The 16,318-nt window shown below is 39.7% G+C and overlaps 1 protein-coding gene across 6 annotated transcripts; it reads left to right on the top strand.

Annotated features, from left to right (window-relative positions):
* LOC143849591 (DNA replication complex GINS protein PSF3-like) lies at nucleotides 1-15,055 on the top strand. 6 transcript variants are annotated; one of them, XR_013235728.1, is made up of 11 exons: nucleotides 1-326; nucleotides 993-1,033; nucleotides 1,271-1,336; nucleotides 6,878-7,053; nucleotides 7,151-7,222; nucleotides 7,303-7,403; nucleotides 7,576-7,668; nucleotides 7,794-7,933; nucleotides 8,012-8,170; nucleotides 11,818-11,901; nucleotides 14,857-14,911. XR_013235728.1 is itself a non-coding variant. In XM_077358654.1 (10 exons), the coding sequence occupies exons 4-9, from the start codon at nucleotides 7,009-7,011 to the stop codon at nucleotides 8,140-8,142; spliced, it is 582 nt and encodes a 193-aa protein (XP_077214769.1). In that variant the 5' UTR covers nucleotides 1-326; nucleotides 993-1,033; nucleotides 1,271-1,336; nucleotides 6,878-7,008; the 3' UTR covers nucleotides 8,143-8,170; nucleotides 14,857-15,055. The 6 variants fall into 6 exon arrangements, 5 of the variants coding, with proteins under 5 accessions (XP_077214769.1, XP_077214770.1, XP_077214768.1 ...); XM_077358654.1 differs by lacking the exon at nucleotides 11,818-11,901 and having other exon boundaries at nucleotides 14,857-15,055; XM_077358655.1 differs by lacking the exon at nucleotides 14,857-14,911 and having other exon boundaries at nucleotides 1,283-1,336; nucleotides 11,818-12,070.
* Nucleotides 15,056-16,318: the final 1,263 nt, after the last annotated feature.

Here is a 16,318-nt window from a genome sequence, read left to right as displayed (position 1 = left end):
TCTCTGCCATAGAAAACCCTATGCTGTGTTCTGTTTTTTTCTTTCCGGTTGGGATTCCGGGGAAACCCCTGTTTTTTTCCGCGGAAATTGATATTTTTGGCGTTCTTTTAGTTTCCTCGGAAACTATTTTATCAAACTTGGAAAACGAAATAAAGGACGTGAAAAAGACTTTCCCGCGACTTTTCTCCCATCCCATTTCCGATACAGACTATCGGAAAACCCTACTTTCTCTCAAGTTTCCCGATCGTAGCTGTGTGTGGAGAAAAAACAGAGACACGAACAACTTCGCCGTCTCCATCCTCGCCTCATCTCCGACCTCGCTCACGGTACGTCCTCTCACTCTCTCTTCTCTGTTTCTTGTCTCTCTTCCCCATTTTTTTTTTTTTTTTTGAAACCCTTGTGCTCATCTTCTCCAATCTGAAATAGGGTTTCTATAAACCTGATTTAGTAAATCAGAAATAGGGTTTCTATAAATAGCTCTGTAAAATTGATTTGAGAAATCCTATTTCGTGTTTTTGAGAAACCCTATTTGAGAATATTTACAGAGACCCTATTTCGGGTTTCATAAAATTGAAATAAAATTTCATTTCTCCCCTCTAAGAACCGATAATCCAAGGTCTAGGTTTGTTGGTTTTTTTTTTTAGATTTAGGGATTTTTTTTATTGGGGGTTTTGGTTGTTTTTATGGATTTTTTATTCAAACTCTCTCTCTTTCCCTCCATCTTTCTCTCCATGTGTTGGTTTTTTCTTTTTACATATTTTTTGTTATTTTTTGCTTATTTGATATGGTTTTTGAAGCAAAAGCTCAACCTGACCGGAATTTGATATGGAATTTTTTTAAACTTTTTTAGTGCAACTCGGTGTTTTTAGGGGTTTAGTGGTTTATGGTAGTGAGATTCACATTTCTGATTTTTTTAACACAGAATTTGGGTTTAATGTATTAGTTACTCAGAATTTATTAAGTCATGATTTGTTTGATTTATTCTTTTGCAGGTAACCATCCTACTGTCGATTTCCTTCCTAACCTTTTTGAGGTTTGTTCTTACTTTACGTGATATTGCGTTTAATGTGTTGTAAGCCCCATTCCATGTCGTGTTTTGGGCTTCTTTTATTTGTTACGTGTTGTTGGTTGTTATGTGCTATAAGCCCCATTCCATGTCGTGTTTGGGGTTTCTGTTATTTGTTTCGTGTTATTGCTTGTTATGTTCAGCAATTGGTGCGAATTTGGGGCTTGTTCTTCTTCTTGTTGAGTACTAACCATTTGTTGTTAGATGGACGATCAGTGACTTAGAATCGAGGATGTTGGTTGTCTAATCGGAGGCTAGTTCTTCTTCTTCGTGAGTACTAACCCCATTCCATGTCGTGTCAAGTCTATGTTGGTTGCCTGATTTATACCTTGGCAACTCTATATTTGTGACAATTTTATGACAAGTCTATGTTGGTTACCTGATTTATATCTTGGCAACTCTATATTTGTGACAATTTGATTGGCATTGTTATTATTCAACTTCTGTTTGTCATGCTTTTTCTTATTTTGATTGACTTCAGAGGGTTAGACCCACTTATTTTAGACTAGATTCTATGTTGGCATCATTCTGTATGTCAGTTTGTCACAGTTTCTATTTAACAGGTTTCTATTGAGTTTCCCTCCAACGAAACATATTTTTGTAGTTTCTATGAGGTTTCTGTGCAACGAAATGCTCATCTGACAGGTTTTCTGTCAGGTTTCTTTTCCTTCACTTTCCTTTCTGCCACATCAGTATCTTTCCCTTCACTTCCCTTTCCTTTCCTTTCCCGACGAGAGAACTGAGTATTTATATCTGAGGGCTAGGATCATCATATGGAAACGGTTTTTTGGGACACAACCTATTTACGATGTGGCCTATCAAATGGACCGCTTGGATCATCCTATGGTCTAGACGGTACACTGTCATAGTGGGTTGGATTTGGGCACCAAGGAGGAGAATTTTGGGGGCCATCAAACTGTTCCGGTTGTGGGGGGAGAGAGAGAGAGAAGTGGGAAACGTGCACTAAATGATTCAAGGGGGGTGGGGACACACTACGTCATTAAAAAAAAAAAAAGGAAAAAAGAGGGGTAGCTTAACGTTTAACGTAAGCCAGCCGTGAGGGAGGGGGCGGGAATATCAGCACCCCATTATTCGTTTGCAAAAGTGTGAAAGACAGCAAAAGGCAAAGCTAGGGTTTTTTTTCTTTTTTCTTTTTTTCCCTATTCTCTACCCATCCGCCGCCTCTGCAACTCCGGCGAGTGGCGACCCCAACTCTGACCAGCCATCGTCTCCGACCCCATCTCCGACCAGCCGTCGTCTCTGACCCGCAGGTAGGTTTCTTTTTCTTTTTCTTTTTTTCAGTGTCATTATCAATGCAATTGGGTGATATGAATCCAATGGCGCACCCTTCTGGCTTGGTTTTTGCAAGGAAACCTTCAGTTTAGCATTCCTTGGTTCAATTAGCAAACTAAAGGGATGTTTGGATGTCGGGAAAATTTTATCAGCTTTTGTTTAGGTGGAAAATGAATTTTCCAACATTTGGGTAACTCTTTTGTCACAGATAATTTCCAAAATTGAAAATTTTCCTTGTTTTATGGAATTTAATTGTCCAACAATTTTCTTTTTTCTAGTTCCATACAGCTCCTAAAACTTGACTTTAAGTTGGGCATATTTTTCATCTCATAAAATGGGCGTAAAAACAAATTTTACTCCCATTTTTACACTAAAAACTAAAAATGGGGATAAAATTTGTTTTATGTCCATTTTACATGGAAAGAAGAGAACAATTATTGTAAGGCATAGATTCATTGCCGTCTGTACGTGTACGGTGATTGGGTCCATGAATATTGCTGGCCTTCAAAAGTCAGGCTGATTGTCCTAACATCACCAAATAGATCTTGTGATCAAGCAGGGTGAATGCGATCTCTGTTCGGCATTGGACTTGGACTCATTTGGTCGTCCTGTGATGATCACAAAACACAGTGCATGTGTACATGGAGCCATTGTACCTTTTGTTCATTAATGTGAGATCATCTTGCTGTCCAAACTCTATTTGGTAATTAAATTATTCATGGATGGATCAAAGGTTAAGTTTTGGGTATCATGTGGATATGTATATCAAGTTTTGGGTATCATATGTGTTGGGTATGTGTGTGTAGTCGCAGTTGAGATTGTTGATGTTGTAGAACATCATGTGGCGGGCCACATGGTCTTCGTCTTATACTGTGCCACATCTAGGGGTGACAAAATCATCCGAACTGAAAATTCGGTGTCGGTTTGGTTTAACCAAACCGATTCAAACTTAGGTTCGGTAGAACCAAACTGATGATAGTTTCGGTTTGGTTCTGTTTGGACAATGATAAATGCGCCCCTTTTCATAGGGAAATGATAATTGCGCCCCTTTTCATCGGTTTGGAGTTACGCATGTTCGGTTTCGGTTTGGAGGTAAGTATGTTCGGTTTGGTTAGGTTTGAGGGTCAAATCGAACTGAAACCGAACTGTTGCCACCCCTAGCCACATCCCATACTTAATAGAAAAGAACTACAAAGAATCATGGTTTGGCTTTCCCAGAATCTGTTTTTCTTAAAAAGAAAAAAAATGCGAAGTAGACTGCATATGAAGAAAAAATCATTAGACCCCATATGAAGGAGAAATTAGACTCCAAAACATTTTTTTTGCGCATGAACAAAGTAGCGGGAATACTGAACAGCAGTCAAAGAGCATAAAAATCTCCCGCCTCTCTCTCTCTCTCTCTCTCTCTGGTAAAGAGGAAGAAGATGGAGAGCCGGTAAAGCCGAGCAACATTGAAGCAGGTGATGCCCAACTTAACATTTTCAACTTTGTTTTTGCGCTCTTTCTTCCAAGTGTTATTTAGGCCTTCTGTTTTTTTCCCCTATATCTGGCCATTTCTTTCCTTTTTTCAAGGGTTGCATTGATTGAATTTCAAAAATTTGCCCCTGATTATGCGTCTTCTACTATGTCAACATGTTCAAGACTAGGGAGTCTCAGGCAATTGTTCTTCTATTTCCATATCCCCCTTTTCTGGGTATCAAATTCTGTAATGAGTGATTAAGGATCATTTCCCAATAACTTGAGCACATCAGGTTTTTCTATTATTGTCAACCATTATCAATAGATTTTCATCAGATTCACTTCTCTCCAAGGAAACCCCTAAAATGCAAGCCCTATGTACCACAGTAGCAATCTGTCGAAACAAACCCTAATCTTTAACAAAACTATGACTGCTTAGGGGATTGATAACTGAGATAAACGCTTTCAAGATACTAAAATGACTAATTAGTAGAGGATAAATCAGTTCAACATTAAATTGGAACTCCCACAGTTCATTTCTGTCATAGTATGGTCACACAAAAAATCCTTTTTGTTCTGTTGTTAACTCAATACTAATGAACACATATGATATTGGATCCATGAATCAAGACCCATGATACACGAAAAACAGGGAAGAAACCGTGAGAATGCAAAAAATCCTTATCCTTCATAATTTGAGTTGAGATTGAGAGATTGAGAAACATTTTTGTGTGTGTCTGTGTGTGTTTATGTATGTTGTATGTATACAACTATATAGTTATGGAGAAGGAGGTACCCATAATAAACCCTAGATCTTCCCGTTCTTGGAGATAGACGAGATGGAAATTGTGGCTTTCGCAGCAGATTCAAGTGAAAGGAAAGAGAAAAAATTAGGGGATGTTTGTCGCGCGAGATTTTGAAGGTTGTGTGAACTTTCATGAACAATCCATGACACACGAGGACTTGGACTTTGAATGTGTGGACATCTGGGCTGTAGTGGACTTACACGAACTTCGACAGGAACCATACAATCACCCAGGAATTGAAGTTGTGCATTATTTGTCAACAAATGTGTGACTTTGAAGTCTTGTATGGTGAAGTATCTTCTTCATATGCGACTTCACGAGTAAACTGGAAATGCCGCAATTGCATTGCATAAGCTACACGATACTTGCTCGGAGTTCACCTTCACTGTTTACTAACAATCTGGAGTTAAGTCCAGGGTGATTGTCCTACTTGTCCTTGACTGTGGCCACCTCTTGGTTGTGCCTCTCACCAAATCCTAGACTAGGTTTAACATGGCACTATTTGATGTAAATCAAGTTGCTAAAAAAAATTACATGACCATTAAAAAAATAAAAAATAAAAAATTACGTGACTGACCTATAGAGATTCAATTGTTAAGCCCAAAAATTTTCAGAAGCAAACATTTCTAAATTAGAACTTAGATGCTTTTGCTTGATTGATCTAGCAGAACTGAAACTACAGAGTGGCACTACTTTAATAAGACAGGAGGAGAGACAGATGAAACAAATAGAAAAAGCTCTGAAAACTCTAGCAACTGATAGAAATTTATTGGCATAAAAGGAAAAAAAACAAATGTAAGCAGTGAATGTGAACAGTAAGACTCTAGGGGCGAGCATATAGTCGCGCCAAGGTGGAACCCCCCACCTCAGGGTTGGATTAAATTGAACTTCGATGGTAGCTCTAAAGGGAATCCGGGGTGAGCGGGGATTGGCGGCTTGTTCAGAGACTTTAGGGGATCTACTTTACTTATGTATTCTGGACCGGCGGGTCTTTGTGTTTCAAATGAAGCGGAAGCTCGTGCTCTATTATGGGGGTTGAGGTGGTTTGCAAAGCATGGTAGTGGTCAATTAATTATTGAAGGAGACTCGTCTAATGTTATATCTTAGGCTTCTAACAAGGCCGTAGGTCCCTGGGTGTTAGCCGACATTATGGCGGAAATTAGGGACCTTGTGGCCTTGTTATCGCCGAAATTTCAGCATATGCGTAGGTCTGCTAATGAGGAAGCTGACAAATTAGCGAAAGATGGGGCGGATAGAGAAGAGCTGATCATAGTCCAGGAGAACCACGAATTAGAGACGAGGGAAGAATAGGGGTTCAATCCTTATTTTCTTGATTATTGGTCATTGATCTTGCTTTCAGGGTGATGTAAAGGATATTATTCCAGTGGAACATCTTGTCCCCATGATGTAATAGTCCTTGCAGTATCAATAAAATTATCTCTCAAAAAAATATGAACAGTAAGACTGCACTCATAACACGCATGCACGCCGCGCACACATATATGTGCATGTGCATGTGCGTGCGTGTTGATATAGGCTAAAATTACACCAACTCCTCATACCACAGATCAGACTTCAATCCTGCTCATACCATCCTTTGATAACTACTAGGAATATGATTTACTAATTTTTAGGAGTCCTAACTTAGATAGCTAACTGAAAGATCAAGTTTCTCAGTTGAACTTAGAAATCTCATACTTTTCCTAGTAAAAAACCACTCACAAACCAACTTAAAGTCCTATAATAACCCATAAACTGTTGATCCACCTGCTGATGTAGGACTGGCATCATGCTGATGCACTAGTCTTTTTCCTCGTAAGGCCCAAAAATTCAATCCCCTCATTGTTTCTTTCCGCTCACATAGGTACCGATAAATCTTGGAGTGGTTCATCCTGCTTTTTTTGTATCACTGTCAGTCTATTATGGACAGCCCAAACCCATGTGACAGCTCAGTTAAAGTAACATGGTGTCCCTTTTCCTATACTTTGTTGCATCATACATCATACGTCATACAGAACAAAAATTGTCATCCTTCACAAAACAGATTTCAGTGGAGGCTTTATCTGTGTAACTCGAATTGTTTCTTCTTCTTATCTTTCTTCTGCAGTGTATAGTTTTAATCAATTGAACTCATGTTGTATTTTACTCTTACAGTATTATCAGATTTTCTCTTTAGTCATGATAACTTTTCCCTTGGTGTACCTCTGCGGGTCTCGTTCTGTTGGATGCTTCTGATATAAGAAACTTTGAACAGTGGCAGCCAGCTTGCAAAGTCCGAGGGTAGCTCTTGCTGCTACTGAGGGATTGTAGCTATGCTACAATAGTCAATAGGTTTTACAAAGAAAGAGGAAGAGGAAACAAGAACAATTGTTGACGTGCTTACAGATGGCACATTATTATGACATAGATGACATTATGATGGAGGAAGAGGTTAATTCTTTCTTTTCACTCCAATGATGTCACCTTAATTACAACATGTTGATATGAACTCCCTCTAATCTAAATAGACTTTGTGTGTGCCTTGCAGCTCATTTCAGTTGCTTTTCAAGTAGGAGCAAGTGGAGTTGGACTTCTTGATCCAGGTTCAGAAACAAACAGCGTAAGTTCTGTCAAACTAAAAGCAATGGCAGAAAGGTAATTCAGTATGTCCTAATGGTTTCTTCCTTTGTGTTTACTCAGGTTGAACAAGGCGCAAAAGTAGATCTGCCATTCTGGCTTGCTCACGAGTTATATTTGAGACAAGCAGTGTCGGTTAACGTACCTGCCTGTTTTAATCAAAAGTAAAGTTCTCAATCTGATTTAATGCCTTATCATGTATGATAAAATATGACACAGTTTCAAGGACATGATGAATAATTGAAACTGAAGAATGCCTTCATGGCAGGAGGCCGATAATTGATCATTAAAATTTTATTTTCATTTGTTCTGCATTGTTTTTTGCTGCACCTCCAGAACGTGGAAAGAAATTCAGGCTGATGCAGCATGTGTTGATTTGAGAAGCCGATGCCCCTACTTTTATGAGTTGGGATGTAAGATTGTTCCCCTGTGAGTTTCTCTCTCTACTTGGCCATGTCTTCCCCTATTGATTCTCTTATCTTAGGTGATTTGCTAATAAATATCCAATGTAGAAGACCGGGTTTGCTCACCGACTCTGTTTTGGTGATGAGCAGGGTTACTGATAGGAGCATTGGGTCGCTACTCAAGTATGCTTTTACGGGCAGGTACAAGGAAGTACTGAGCAAGGCACACAATGCTGCATTTGCAGCTGTTCCCAAGTCCTTGCCACTTCTTACCAAAGAAGAATCCCACTGTGAGATTTAATTCCCTTTCACCATCTGTTGATCTATAATTTGTGCACCAAGAATAACATGATTATTTGTTCTTGAAGTGTTTGAGGCAGCTCGGTCCTCGATGGCAGCGTTTAAGAAATGGAGAATGGGCGGGTCAAGATTGGAGAAGGCATCCGTTCTTGGGAGGAAGAGGAAACCCGCTGCCCATATGCAATCCGACACGCCGTGATTCGTCTCATTCAGCCAGCGAATAATAGGTATTTGCTTTTGACTGAAAATTCTTTCTTTAATATCTAGTCAATGTGATGTATGTAGGACAGGACTGTCAATCTGGCCGAGCTTGGGCGGGCCTAGGGTTCCCAAGCTCGGCTCATTTGTTTTGAGGTGGGCTTCGGGCCGAGTTCGGGCTTAACCATTTAAAAACAAATTAAATATCTAATTTAAACTATTAGGTAAATACAGATGAGTTTTACTCACAAAAAATAACTGCAAGGATTTATGGTACTAACAAAAGTTGATACATCTATAATCAATGCTACTTACAAGATTTCTTGAAATCATATTCCAAAATAGTGGTACTACACTACTACTGTCATCTTCCAAAATAGTGGTGCTACTGTTCGTTGCTATCATACATGGTAATGCATTCTTTGTTGTAAGGATGAGTTAATGATTATAGAGTTTGGACTGAGGACATCAATTGGGAATTATGGGATGGAGTTGTTCGTGCACCACCTAGGTGTTCACTGGCACTTGGACAACCATATATCTTTCTTTCTTTTTTTTTATGGTGGACAACCATATATCTTGAAGTATAGACATTTTTATGCCATGATCTTGATGCATGCATATATATATATATATATATATATATATATGAGGAAACTGTTGGTGCGCTTAAGCTCACCAAGCTTATGGTGCACTTAAGCGCCCAATCACATGGGGGCCCACTTTGTTAGGATGATCCAAAGCATTCATTTGAAAGGCCCTTACATAGATGGGGGGTGTACCAAAAATCAGCTCCATAGAATCATCCTAACTCATCCATTTGTGGAGGTCAAAATGGACAGACCTTGTTTGTCCACAAATCTGCCCATTTTTGTCCTCCACAAATGGAGGGTTAGGATGATCCTATGGAGCTGATTTTTGGTGCATCCCCTATCTACGATAGGGTCTTGCAAATGAATGGTTTGGATCACCACAGAAAATGATGGACTCATGTGATTGGGCGCTTAAGCGCACCATAAGCTTGGTGAGCTTAAGCGCACCAACAGTTTCCCCCCCCCCCCCCTCTCTCTCTCTCTATATATATATATATATATATATATATATATATATATAGAGAGAGAGAGAGAGAGAGAGAGAGAGAGAGATTGCATGGACGGTAAAAAAATAATGTATTCTATAACTTAGGACGGGCCGGGCTTATAACGGGCTGGACAATGGTGTGCCCAAGCTCAGCCCGATTTAGACTTCGGGCCTTAAACATCGACCAAGCCCGGTTTGGCTTGTTCTCATTTCAACTTTGGGCGGGCTTTTAACGGGCCGAACGGGCGGGCTTCGGGCTTGCCCATCCCAATTGACAGTCCTAGATGTATGCTAGTATTTTGGTTTACAACACATTTACAGTAACAGTGTAAGATAGTGATAGTTTAAATAAAGAACCATGCATCAATGGCCTGTTTAGACTAGTTTGCTTCTTTTGGATAATGCTTGTAAATTCCATCATTTTCCATTTGGTAATTTAGTTGTTGAAGAGGAGCTGAAGAAATAAATCTCATCAAGCAGGCCTAATATATTCCAACAGTGATTTGATCATCATATCACCCTGATATTATACCTTGAAACTAATGTTTGGAAAATCAGGGGTTGGAACTTGAGATGATTATGTTTGTGGCTCGTTGGTTCCACCTGTTATCACCTATGACATGGGTTCAAACTAATTAATTCCACATAGACATGACTAAATATAAGAGAACTTTTTTTCTTTTTTTTTTGGATTGTGGCTAAAACAGAACTCTCCAAGGATCAAGAGGTACATATTGGCGTGTACGTCCGGACACCATATAAAAACTCTATCTGAAGAAAGCTCAATTGAAGGGCGCCTTTGCAAAAGCCAATCCCCAATGGCGCCTCACTGGATTCACATTACTCAGCTGTATTTGTATTGGTATTGAAAAATGCAAAATTAAAGGAATAATAAATGCAGTTGGATGGCCGTGGGGCGCCCTTGTGGCTGGGATTTTGCAGGGGCTAGGAAACTTTGAAGTACAAGTGGTCCCACTAGTTCAATGATCCAAACCGTTAATCTCTTACGCCTTGCTGTGGAAGGTACATACATCAAAATCCACTCAATTGGAGAATTCTAAGCATTCGATTTGTGGTCATTAAATGGAGATTTTATATGGTGTAAGGCCTTACAACAATAAGGTACCCGGGGTACCCGCCCTTGATAATTGATCCCACAGCAGCTCGCTTTTTGAGGAGCTTCTGTTGGATCAAATGTCAAGGGCGGTACTTCCACCGTACAAAGGCCTTATTGTTGTAAGGCCTTACACCATATAATTTCTCTGTTAAATGAACATTTAAAAAAAGGGAGATGTTATTAGCACAACCATGTTTTAATAATTGCACAAATGCACCACATCGTCTCTTTTTTTTAATTGGGCTTGTAACGCTTCTTAGAGGTTTTTGGGAACGGTAATGACCTTTGACAGCTCTTTAAATAATAGAAGATAAGATGCGGTTGTGCGAATATCAAAACATGGTTGTGCTGATAAGATCTCCCTTAAAAACTAAAGGGCAACAATCTGATTCACGGCCCTTTTAGAATAGATAAGCGGTTTAGTATCATTCAAAAGGTAGGCCCCACACCACATTGGCACTTTCACATTTATTGATTTATCACACCGCCTTCATGTTTGTCGGTCTGGATCATTGAACGAGATGTTCTAATAGATCAACGGTCTTGATTTCACATAATAAATTAACACTTACCATTGATCGTAGAATTTGACTTTTTGTGGAGTCGGCCTTCTTTTTAGATAGTAGGGTCGTAATTGGTAGGCGCACACCCTTGCTAACTTCGTTTCTAACTTCAATTAACAACACTACTTTCAATTCTTGGGAAAAAAAAGGAAGAAGAAGAAACAGAGGAGGGTTTTATTTATGGTGGCTGAGAGCAATTCAACGCTAGATTCTTCATCTGCTTCGGAATCGGGCCACGCCAGCATGGAAGAAAGCCAGCCTAACCCATCTCAGCCCTTCAATCTCCATAACGAAGGCAGGGATCATAATCAGAATAGACCCCTTGTTCTTCGTCGTGAAAGAGGGTTTGGAGAAGAAGGAACAGATGAAGAGAATGATGAAAGGGGAAACAAGGTATGGGAGGCTTTCAGTAACAGCTTTCGAGAGGTGCAGATGGTGTTGGATCAGAACAGGGTTTTGATCGCACAGGTTAACGAGAATCATCAGTCAAAGCTTCCTGACAATCTCACCAAGAATGTTGCTCTCATTCGAGAAATTAATGGAAATATTTCTAAGGTTGTCTCTCTTTACTCACAACTCTCCGCAAATTTCTCTAGCATCTTCCACCAAGGCCGACCCAATAGCAAGAACAAGAACAATTAGAAGCCCTGATCAATGGCCAAACCCAGTAATCTTACTTTTCTCTGTGACTCTGTCTGTGTCTTTTGTCTTCCGCCCACCACCTGTTTGATATAAGTCCTTTGCTTGGGACGAAAGAAATTCAAATGATTTTGTGTTTGTGCTTGTTATGTGTCTCTGTTTCTCCCATTTTGTTTGTCTCTGTGTGTGTATTATCTATCTGAAAGGTTGTTGTTTTGAGTTTATATGGAGATGATGTTTATATGCCGCTGCTTGTGCTATTGTTTGGTGTTATAAGGTTGATGCTTGCTTGCTGTGCCCCACCTTCTGGATGCAGCCGCACTGAGGATGGGGATTGAGATCCTTTGTTGCGTGAATTGAGGTATTTATGGCTTGTGTTGATTACATTTTCCTTATCAGTGTCCTCTTTTAAGCATGGACATTTGAACAGCGATGGAGTTTCCTGAATTGTAATTCTTGGAACATTTGCCTTATGCTGGGCTAATTGAAAAAAAAAAAGGAATAAGAAGAGAGAAACACTGCTAACTGTATTGAGATCTCAAAGTAGAAACTAGTAATAGAACATGAGAAAAATGATGTGCTATTCACCCAAAGTTCGCATTCCAATTGCGCGAGAGAGAGAGAGAGAGAGAGAGAGAGAGAGAGAGAGAGAGAGAGAGAGGGAGAGAGAGAGAGAGAGAGATTGGTTAACTACAATGAGCAATTTACAAGGTCATATTGGAAAGTGATTGGCTGACTGAGAAAATTTCGATGAACTGGATCTACATAGGGAAAATTTAAGACATTCAGCACACACAATCCATAGGGAATATTTGAGACCTTGTTCTTCAAGAAAAATATAGGTTTACAGTCTTTCATGCTAATTTTCTATAACCATCAGCCTCAAGGGTTTTGAGGAGTGTAGGACTGAAGTCATTCGATAATATCACCGCATGTTGCACAACTGATTTGGAAAGGAAATCTGTAGCACAGTTGGCCTCATGCCATTTAAAGAGGCCTTGCACCGGTTGAGTCCTCAGAAAAGGTAGCTAACATGACTCTTGCAATTCTGGAAATTCATGGGATATCAACTTCTTCATTCACAGTAGGATCACAAATTGGAAATCTTATTTGATCCTTAATGAGGACATGTTTCTACTACAACCTGGATGTTTCTGTATTGCCTCAAGTTCAATTAGAGAATTTGACAGCAACATGTGTTGCCAAAAGGAGCAAAGAGAGGTGTATATATCTTGTGGATCTCTAAAAATGTCCTTGTAACAAGGTGTCTTATTTATGTGCATCATGCTGTGGTAGCCAAAGCAAAACTACAAGTTCACTTGCCTTTAGCTGCTTTATTAACCAGTAGACCTGCCCTTGTTGGCTTGTTGTAGTGTATTCACAAGGTTCGTCTTGCCATTAGTTTCATCTTCATGCTTATTTGTAATTACCCTCATAAGTCAGGATCAATTTAGATTATGCTAACAAGTCGTATAGGTGCGGGACTCAAATGTGCCAACAGCACTAGCCCCCTATTAGTCAAGCAAGACCTCTCCTTCTCTCTTTCCTTTTTCAGCCTCGCCTGTTTTCCATGTCCTGTGTTTTTAATAAACAGTTGCTACCCCCTAGTATCTGCCACTTTCCTAATCAAAAGTTAGGAGAGCATCTGCCCTCCAAAAATTATGTGATCATTTTGCCAATAGCTAGGAAGCCAATTGAAACAGCAATCCTCAAGTCATGCGAGAAAGCAATTGGATCATCTAACATATCTCGTGCTGAAAATCCTGATCAAGTAATTATCTTGTTGAAGATCAACATGGTACTTTTAATTTTAGCTTTCTCACCACTCTATCTTGAGTCAGTTTCTCCCCATAATGACCACTTTTCTGATATATTTGATTGGTACAAGCTCAAATACATCATTTCTGTACTTTTCAAGTCTTCCAAAAAGAACAACCTCACCAAAAAGTCTTGCCCCCAACTCCGACATTCTTCAAAATCAAATGCACTGCCAGGAAGGCCTAGTTTGCCTACATTGACATCCTTACTTCCTGGCTTTCTTCTTTTGCTGCGCTTTAGTTTGACTGGTTTTGGCCCTCTTCTTCATTGTCGCCATCGCCGTCATCTGTTTGTTTTTGTGATTTTTTTAAAAGTCGACATATTTTCATTGATGCTATGAAAATTACATTGGGGACCAGGAGTCCCAACTGGCATTACATAGTATTGAATAAAGCTGGCCAGGGCATACCCTCAGCCAGAAAGATTGAACAAAAACAACAAAAATCCGGGTCCTTTCTTCCTGCACTATTCCATGGGCGGGTCTTACACTACAATCAATCCAAAAAGAAGCTTTCCCCGACCAACCTCAAAAAAACCCCAACACTTCTTTAGCAGCAACACCACCACATTCCTTTACTAGTAGGAGAGTGCCATCATCATCATGGCTGATTTCCAATTTCCCTTTTGCTGGAGGCTTTGTACTGCCACCTGCCGTGAAGAACTCAATTTTTCGACCCATCAACAAATGCCTTGCCACTTTTCTTTTCACTCGAAAGAAAAATCCAATTATTTGGAAACTTACTACTATCTACGCCAACTTCCAACGCTTTTTCAATGACCGAAAATGAAACAACCATTCAAATGGAAATAGGCTGCAGTCATCATCTACTACAACCGCATATTGAATAACGTCCTTTATGCACATGCAAAGATTCATATTCTTCTTTCGACAAGCTTGCAGCAATTTGCAGTGGATGGATTTTTGCTTGATAAGACACTTTATCAGAATCCAATTGCCAAAACCCGAAATGTAACTCTCATCAAGTAATAGAGCCTTAATTGCTATTTTCATTCTGCTCATGGATTCAACAAATTCATCGACTTGCATAGGCTCCAACGGTGCATCTGGACCCGGCTCAGATACCATGGGGGCAAAGATACTGGGTCTTCAAGCAAACATACTGGCAAAAGATCAGTGCAACATAAACTCTAAACCATCATTAAGTTCAATAAATACTTTGAAATAGTTGTTAATTATTAACTTCGGACTTCTTCTGCTATAACCACCCACAAACTCTGCTATAACCACCCACGAACTGTGAAATGATTTGAGGAACTAATAGACAAATTTTATTTAGAATTTTTCCAAGATCAAACCGTAATGGATTGAATTGACTGTGTATTCCTACTTCTGATCCAAGACTTAAGCTAAGTGCCACATGCATTGCTCAAATTCATGCTGTAAGGGAAGCTGTAATGGAAGGTACATGACATACATATTTACCAACTTCACATTCAAATATCTGATAGGTTTCTCCTTTTATCATTTGCATTGAAGGTGGGTTTACTTTCACAGTCCATCCTTGCATTCATCTGCGAGGAGCCTACACAACCTCCAGCCATGGTATGTAACAGGAAGTGTAATCGGGCAAGGAACCAGATGTATAAAGCATTGAAGCCTTGAAGAGGTTGAAATCTGTTGCCCAACATTGGTTGAACTCTTTGCACAAAGCTGCATGGCTCTTTCCGTTTTCAAATCCTAAATTTAATTATGGGTTTTCCCAAATTAAGTAATTCATTATATACTATGAATCGATAAGTTATCTGTCTTTGGAAAAAAAAAAAAAATGTCTTCCATGTCTGGTTTTGCAAGTGGAACAACGTTCCTCCCCCTCTCCGCGAATCAGGCGGACGTGTCAGCTCTCCTTCTTGGGCTACTGTGGTATGTTTATCATGGTTTTGGACCTCTCATTGTCGAAGGGGACTTCTCCAATACTTGGATTGGGCTATGGCGAAGAGCTGTGGCCATGGCTGCTTGCGTCTAAAATTGATGAGGTCAGGGATTTAGTCTCCACAATCCATCCTGTGCTGACTAAAATTGATGAGGTCAGGGATTTAGTCTCCACAATCCATCCTGTGCTGACTCATAGTCGGCGAACCACTAATGCCCTTGCCAACGAGCTCGCCAACCTTGGGGACGATATATAAAGGACCGCTACTACAAGTTTTGTAATTTTCTCTTTTCTTTTTCGGGTTCTTGGCCTTGTGCCCTGTATTGGCCTTCGCTTATACTGGGGACGCCTTGTCACTGATTTTGATTCTGCAATATAGTTCGTTACCTTAAGAAAAAAACAACGTTTCCATCCGAAAGTTTAATTTCTGCAACTTTTTTTTTTTTTCTGAAGAGGGGAGCTGAGGAAATTGGTCAAGGGAGCAGGTTACAGTACATTGAAACAAAACAATTCCATAGTCAGACATCTCTATAGAAAATATGGGCTGTACCGTGGATTGCTGTTAGACCAACTTAATATAGAGAGATTGAGTGATGATAAATCTGCCCACTTTTTATGCACGACTGTTCATAGAGGAGAGGAACCGACGTGACAATTCTCATGCCCACAGGGGTTTCTACTAGGCTGTCACACTTCTGATGCCTTCAAGGGTTTCTACTAAGGCTTGGTTAGAAAAAAACAGGAAGTTGACAAGAACAAGAGGTTTTTCATTTATTTTAAACAAAAATTAGAGCATGTTCATGAGTTATCACTTGAAGCTTTAGGAGAAAAACAGAAAACTTTTATAAAAACTCCACTTAGAACCCGTAGATCAGCAGTATCTTCTTTGGATCATCATTTGCTTGACATGGGTGATGCTCTGATACCAATTGATTTAAATCTGATTCTAGTAGGGATGCTCCGATATCAATTGATGCGGAAGATAATGTCCAAAGTCATTAAGATCCACAACTTCCGAATCAAGCCTCAACAATCAAGATTCAATAAACCGTTCATTAAAAAGGAATT

This window comes from Tasmannia lanceolata, unplaced genomic scaffold, assembly GCF_043159265.1.
Source record: "Tasmannia lanceolata isolate RefF3 unplaced genomic scaffold, GAP_Taslan_0.1 ptg000018l, whole genome shotgun sequence".
NCBI classification, from domain to species: Eukaryota; Viridiplantae; Streptophyta; class Magnoliopsida; order Canellales; family Winteraceae; genus Tasmannia; species Tasmannia lanceolata.
Note: the sequence above shows the minus strand (reverse complement) of the source record. Positions and strands in the feature narration are given on the sequence as shown.

What these genes read in the sequence shown, in the direction of transcription:
- LOC143849591 (XM_077358654.1), top strand. Translation starts at nt 7,009, where the DNA reads ATGGCACATTATTATGACATAGATGACATTATGATGGAGGAAGAG. An exon ending in ACATTATGATGGAGGAAGAG is followed by an intron (nt 7,054 to 7,150) that starts GTTAATTCTTTC and finishes TGTGCCTTGCAG; the next exon opens with CTCATTTCAGTTGCTTTTCA. An exon ending in TACCAAAGAAGAATCCCACT is followed by an intron (nt 7,934 to 8,011) that starts GTGAGATTTAAT and finishes TTGTTCTTGAAG; the next exon opens with TGTTTGAGGCAGCTCGGTCC.